This window comes from Brassica napus, chromosome C8, assembly GCF_020379485.1.
Source record: "Brassica napus cultivar Da-Ae chromosome C8, Da-Ae, whole genome shotgun sequence".
Taxonomy (NCBI): Eukaryota; Viridiplantae; Streptophyta; class Magnoliopsida; order Brassicales; family Brassicaceae; genus Brassica; species Brassica napus.
The window spans coordinates 20,148,258-20,155,790 of record NC_063451.1 but is presented as its reverse complement, the minus strand read 5'-3'; the positions used below and the strand labels follow the sequence as shown (position 1 = coordinate 20,155,790).

The 7,533-nt window shown below is 26.4% G+C and overlaps 1 protein-coding gene across 1 annotated transcript; it reads left to right on the top strand.

The window, feature by feature from the left end:
- Window positions 1-6,068: 6,068 nt before the first annotated feature.
- LOC106413861 (CASP-like protein 2B1) lies at window positions 6,069-7,279 on the top strand. The gene is made up of 3 exons (XM_013854597.3): window positions 6,069-6,397; window positions 6,476-6,608; window positions 6,873-7,279. The coding sequence occupies exons 1-3, from the start codon at window positions 6,174-6,176 to the stop codon at window positions 7,128-7,130; spliced, it is 615 nt and encodes a 204-aa protein (XP_013710051.1). The 5' UTR covers window positions 6,069-6,173; the 3' UTR covers window positions 7,131-7,279.
- The last annotated feature ends 254 nt before the right edge of the window (window positions 7,280-7,533 follow it).

The following is a 7,533-nucleotide window of genomic DNA, read 5'->3' as shown; positions in this document are numbered from 1 at the left end:
TTCAACATCGCATTTGATTATGGATTTGTTAGTTGCTAATTTTATTTTCTTTATGTTTCCTTCCTATTAACGACCATTTCTAAATCATGTCACCATGTATGGTTGATGCAAAATCCCCTAGAATATATTTGCGAAGTGATTTTGCCACATGTATTTTCTACAATCAATTTCACAAAACAAATATGACATGACTACTGAAATTGATGACATAGCTTCCGAAAAAATATGACATGAATAATTTCATTTAATGTTGATTTATATTTTTGGCAAATTTATTAGAATATGGTAATAATTCATATATTACATTTAATATTGATATTTCTTTTTGGTAAACTTTTTTAAAATATGGTAATAGATCATACATCATCTATAAAATAAATATATTCATATATAACATTTCAAATTTCGAAATATTATTATTTTGTATACTTATACAATTTGTATTACTAAAGTTTTCAAAAATTTCTACAATTTTAATAAAATTTAAATATCTAATCGTAAGATCATTAGTCTTATATATCTAAAAATTTTATAATATTTTTTAGGTTAAATATTTGACAATTATAGAATTTTATATTATTTTTATTAGTTTTATACAAATTGATTTAATATATATTAAATCTATATTAAATATTAGTAAGAAAATAGTAAAATCTATAATATTTAATAAAATTTATTTTTAAATATAAGTTAGATTTAAAAAATATTTTACTGCACATGGTGCAAGAAAACACCTAGTTGTTTAAACTTGCTAAGTTGTGGACTAGCATGATTATATTGGGACCCATACAAATATTTAAGTAACCAAAACTTGAATTTCTTACGAACCCGAATTTAAAACGATCTGAACTAGGTTTGTGTTGTAAAAATATGTTGATATTTTTTCATGTCACTATTTAAGATTGGGTAAAAACCCGAATTTGAAGAGCTAAACCGATCCTAATCCGAAAAGTAGTACTAAATCCAAACTAAAATGGATTAAATATCCGAATTATTCAAAATTTTAGTATTTAGAGAACTGAAATCTAATCCAATCTAAATCGAAGTATTTTGGGTATCCGAATGTATCCGAAATAGATTTATATACTATATATATTAATTATTTTTAAATTCAATGTATATAAAAACATTCAGAATATATATGATACTTTTAAGTTGGTTTAAGTACTTGAAAAAATATACAAATAGTTAAAAGTAAATATCTAAAATAGTTAAAGTACTCAAAACACCAAAAATATTTAAAATAATTATTGATTCTCTCCAAATATTAAAACAAACCACAGTATAATCTCTTTAAATTAATACTCTATAAATTAATATACACTAAAAATATCTATAAAATAATATAATTTTATAGTCCCAAATTGAGTTTTTGGTTCAATTAGTATATCGATAAATTAATATCTCCATAAATTAATAAAAAATTATAGTTTTGGTATAGTCCTAACATTATTAATTTATAGAGGTTTCACTGCAATTTATATGTTAATTTTAGGTATTCTGACATATGTTATTCAAATTTATATGTAATATATTGTTTTGGTTATATATTTTGAGAAATTTAAATTATATAATGAATTTAAAAAAAATAAAAATAATTTACGTCGGTTATTCGAATCCGAACCAAACCCCCAAAGATCCAAACCGAGCCTGAACCAAAATTTAGAAATATCTGAATGAGAACTGAAATCTTTGACCCAAAAACTAGAAACCCAAACAGACCTGAACCGAACCTGAATAAGTACATGAACGTCCACCCCTAGTCACTATTATATATCATGTATGTATCATCATATAATTAATCATATTTTCTACGTACCATCATATAAGTAATCATATAATTAATATTATTATATACATTCTATCATATAATTAATCACATATATTATACTTTTAAAATTTAATGTGAAATATAAAACCATAATTTAGTTGGTGTTTGAATTGAGTTTTGTATTGTACTTTTATTATATATATTGAAAACATTTTCTTACAATGGTTATTGGAAAATATTTTAGTAAAAACAAAATTTTAAATATATGTATGTTTTTGAATGAGTTTTGATATAAATCAATTTTAAATTATTATTATGATTTGAAATATGAATATCAAGTGATATAAGTCCATTACTTTTTAATATAATGTAATGGACTTCCAATTTTTTCTTAATAATATAAGTCCATTACTTTTTTCCTTAATATACTAATATCCATGTTTCCAAACAACATTATATTATTTTTTATTCTGCTATTCATGTTTCCAAACAATTTCTAAAGATATTATACTTTAATAAGATAGATTAATAGTATTTTATACGTACGAACATATAAGTAATCATATAATTAATAGTATTTTATATGTACCATCATATAAATAATCACATATATTATACTTTTAAAATTTAATGTGAAATATAAAACCATAATTTAAGTTGGTCTTTGAAATTGGACTTTGTATTGTATTTTTCTTATATATATATATATATTGAAAACATTTTTTATAATGGTTATTGGAAAATATTTTAGTATTTTTTTGAATATATGTATATTTTTGAATGAATTTTGATATAAATCAATTTAAATTATTATTATGATTTTAAATATGTATATCAAGTAACATAAACTCATTACTTGTTAATATAATGTAATGGACTTTCAATTTTTTCTTAATAATATAAGCCCATTGCATTTTTTCTTAATATACTACTATAAGTGTTTCCAAACAACACAATGAGGTTGATTGGTTGGGTTTTATCTCTTTACTTTAGCTTTATTTACTTTTAAATCACTGAACTTTACCAATCATGTGGTAGCTTTATTTATAATAGTTAAAGTCTAAATCAAGTTTCTATAAACTTTTACCAATCATGCTTTAGCTTTATTTTTAAAGCTACAACAAAAAAACTAAAGGAAATTTTTTTATAATGTATTTTAGGTAAAAAACCTAAAGCTTTCTTTTATAGGCTGTAGAATCTGTAAAATAAAAAAACTATCTCTAATATCAAATAAATTAGATAATCATAGTTAAAAACATCTATAAATATTTAATTCAATTTTGGGTGTTGTAAAAATTATTGAAATATTTTAAATAAAATATATATTATTTACATATCACATTTTAAATAACAATAAACTTTGAGAATTTATAAAAATATTAATATAAATTATTTAATTGATAAAAAATAATTATCTTATATATACATTACGGATTTCACATATTTTATTTTAAAATATCTACAGCCTATACAGCTACAACAAATTTAACTACAGCAAAAGTCTCTGCAAAAAAAAATCTACAGTAACAACTTTACAGCTCCAACCAATTTACCTACATTTAAACTTTTACAGCTAAATTTTTAGAGCCACAGTTGAACCAATCATCACCAATATTTTTTTATTCTACTATCCTTATTTTCAAACAATTTCTAAGGGTACTTCTACTTTAATAAGATAAATATATTATACTTTTAAAATTTAATGTGAAATATAAAACCATAATTTAAGTTGGTGTTTGAAATTGAGCTTTGTATTGTATTTTTCTTATATATATATTGAAAACATTTTTTATAATGTTTATTGGAAAATATTTTAGTAAAAATATTTTTTTTGAATATATGTACATTTTTGAATGAATTTTGATATAAATCAATTTTAAATTATTATTATGATTTGAAATATGTATATCAAGTAACATAAGCTTATTACTTGTTAATATAATGGACTTCCAATTTTTTCTTAATAATATAAGTCCATTACATTTTTTCTTAATATACTACTATCATTGTTTCCAAACAACACAATAAATTTATATTCTACTATCCATATTTCCAAACATTAGAATAGGCGTGGGCGTTCGGGTACCCGTTGGCGTTCGGATCGGGTTTTTTGGATTTCGGTTCTATTTTATAACACCTCGTAGGTCCCGTTCTAGTAAATTTACAAGTATGGGTCGGGTTCGGATATTACACATCGGGTTCGGGTCGGTTTTGTATCACATAATAGAACCCATAAAGTAATCATATATCATTCGGATTCGGGTTATATCGGATCGGTTCGGATATACCCGAAATAAAATCTAAAATTTAAAAGTAAAACATAAAAAATATTTATTTATTTATATATAATTAAGTATTTAAGGTAGTTATTTAAATTTTAAATACTTATTGTTAGATAACATATCAAAATAAATATAAAATTGAATATTTGAAGTATATATTCATGTTTCATATAATTATATTGTATATTATTTTGGACATTCAGATCGGTTTCTTCGGATATCTTTTTGGATTTTTCAGTTTTTTTGATTTTTCGGGTTATCCGTTCGGGTTCGTTAATAAAATTTTGGGTTCAGATATGTTTTGTACCTCCTTACAAGATCCATTCGGATATGTTTTGCATTTCGGACCGGATACGGATCAGATTTTTCGGTTCGGGTTCAGTTCGGATTTTGGGTTATGGATATTATGCCCTTGCCTAATTTCTAAAGGTACATGAACCAAATCTGATTAGACACCCAAACTTCCAAACCTAGTAACGTAAATTAATTTTCTCATCTTTGAAATATTTTTTCTTTTTACTCAAATTTATAAAGTGATATTTTTTTTAAAGAAAATTGATATTTTAGATTTTTATTTTATTAAAGTATAAAATTATGAGTGATATTTTTTTATAGAAAATAACTATAACTCTAATAGGCTAATTAAAAAAAATATCTTTTAATGTGTGTAAGCACACAAAATATCCATTATTCAATTTCAAATAGAGTATTAGATAACTCGTGAGTTTTACTGAACTAATTCGTCCTTCAAATTTTTACTTTATTTTCCACTTCCCTAAATCATTAAAAGGACAAGTATGTACCATCATCCTAATCTATTAGCTAAACATAAACTTTATTGTGTGATATTTTACTTTTGTCTTAATAGAGAGAGGGGACCCTTAAATGTCCAAAACCTACATCTTAATTAGAAAAGGAGAAAGTGTGTTCTGGTTTTGTGATCAGAACCATATTAGAGCATCTCCAAAATAAAATATATAATTTCAAATATAGAATTTTTTGCTTTCCAAAATTAAACTTCACTAATCAAAACTTCAACATCTTTTTATTTTCATTTTGATCCTTACAATTAATTACACATCATATTTATGATTTTTAAGTATTTTTTGTTTATCGTTTTAATCTTTAATTTTTTGTATCTCATAATTATTTCAGAGTTTTTTTATAAATTCAATTAAAAAATTAAAATAAAATTTATATTATTTTAAAATTAAAATTAGACAACAAGAATATTACAAAAGAAACTTAATAAAAACTACTTTAACCAAAGATTGAGCATTATGGAAATAATATGATATTTTTTGTATTTTAATATTTAATTATGTACTTCCATTTATAATTTTATATTGTAGTGTAAGATTTTATTAATTAATATTATTGTAATATGTTTTATATATGTTCTATTTATTTATAAAAGTTTTATGGATCTATATTAGTTATGACAAATATAAGAACTACAAACTAAATTACAAATAATTTTGAAGTTAAGTTTGAAATTTTATTTTGGAAAAAAAAACATTTTGAACTTCAAATATAGAATTTTGCAAACTCTAAATTAGAAAGTTTTTTTTTTGGAGATGGCTAAATGGTTTCTACATACGTTACAGGAGATTTTCCACTTGGCAGATTCGAAGACAATCATATTTCGTTGTCTCAATCAATGTGAGAACTATAAATAGGTTTTTTTTTGTCTAGTTAATTATGCTATTACAAATTATGAGAAACATTACATAGACGATATTATACCTTACAATTCTACCTTCCTTACGAGGATTCACCTCTGAGTAGATAATTTTACCTACATTACGAGGATTCACGCCTGAGTGTATCACACTTGGTAGCCTTATGAACTATAAATAGGTTTATACAAGAATTATTAGCAAAACAAATATAAATTTGGTTATTTCAATTCCAAAGAGATGTGAAATTTTAAAGCATGAAGCCTTTTGTTTTTTAGTAAAAGTAAAGTGGGACATATTGAGCATTCTCTATGTAAATAAGGCCATAACTCTTCAACTAACTGGGCTCTTTACTTCCTCTCTCTCTCTCTCTCTCTCTCACTCTCTGGTCTCTACGGACTCTTGTCTTGTCCGAAATCTAGATTTTCTCTGAGGGTACAAATGAGTTATCTGGGGATCGGAATCAGTCCCGGAAACGTGGCCAGCTACCACGGAGGCAAGATTAAGTTGATAGACCAGAGGCTTAGGCTAACGGAGGTCCTCTTACGCTGCTCCGTCAGTGTCTTCGCTCTCCTCGCACTTATTCTGATGGTTACAGACACTCAGGTCAAGCGAATCTTCGTAGTTGAGAAGAGGGCCAAGTACACCGACATGAAGTCGCTTGTGTGAGTCGAAGCCACCCTCATTTCGCTTGAGAAAGATTTGTAAATTTAGTAACATTTTTTTTTTTTGGTTGAATGCAGATTCTTGGTGGTCGCCAATGGGATAGCTGCGGCTTATTCATCGTTACAGTCGGTTCGTTGCGTGGCGGGTTCGATGAAAGGAAGTGTTTTGTTCAGCAAGCCACTTGCTTGGGCCATTTTCTCCGGTGATCAGGTGAGTGAGTCTAGTCTAGTCTGTGTTTCTTTCTCCATACATTATTGTTGCCGAAACTAGTGAAGTATATCTGTGAAAGTTTGGCTTTGTCGTTTGGATCTCTACATGGTCGGGTCAAATTAGGGTTTTGCTATATGTTGAAACGTCTACCAGCATTTAATGGGTTTGGTTGGGTATAGTAGAATTGAATGTACGTTGGTAGGAATGTTGCTTTGTTTTTAAGAGTCTAAACTTGTAACGTAATGGGGGTGTAAATGAGAACAGGCTATGGCTTACATGAGTGTTGCGGCTATAGCAGCAGCAGCAGAGTCTGGAGTGATTGGAATAAGAGGTGAGGAAAAGCTGCAGTGGATGAAAGTGTGTAATATGTATTCCAAGTTCTGCAACCAAGGGGCTGCAGTGGTTGCTAGCGCCTCTATTGCCTCCATTGCTATGGTGATTGTCTCTTGCATTTCCGCTTTTAGTCTCTTTCGCTTGTACGGTGCAACTCAAAGACGGCTAAACCTCGCCGTGGTGAAGTGAAAACTTACGCACCTTCTTTTAGTATTCATGAAATGTTGTTAAGAAACATTAAAAAGTGAAATCTTCCTTGTGTTTAAAATATGATAATCTTCTCTCATTGTGTGTAACAAACTATATGTAAAATTGGACCTAGTGTTTTATCTGTATCATTGTGTTATCTATTGTGATCGAAAGAAAAAAACCGAACAAAACAGCTCATAGTGTGTTCTGTTCTCTATTTCACCGACATATATCTTGCAAACTCTAATTACATTTAGGCCTCTTAACAATAGCAATATTACAAGGACAGGTAAATCAGTTAGACATGGGCTTTCGGTATCTCATTCAGATTCGGTTAGGTTGATTCAATTTTTCAAATATTTGATACAATGTTAATAAGTCTTACTTGGATTTTACTAATTTT

Coding starts and splice junctions, on each gene's coding strand:
- LOC106413861 (XM_013854597.3), top strand. CDS start 6,174: ATGAGTTATCTGGGGATCGGAATCAGTCCCGGAAACGTGGCCAGCTAC. Junction 6,398..6,475: donor ACCGACATGAAGTCGCTTGT/GTGAGTCGAAGC, acceptor GGTTGAATGCAG/ATTCTTGGTGGTCGCCAATG. Junction 6,609..6,872: donor CCATTTTCTCCGGTGATCAG/GTGAGTGAGTCT, acceptor AAATGAGAACAG/GCTATGGCTTACATGAGTGT.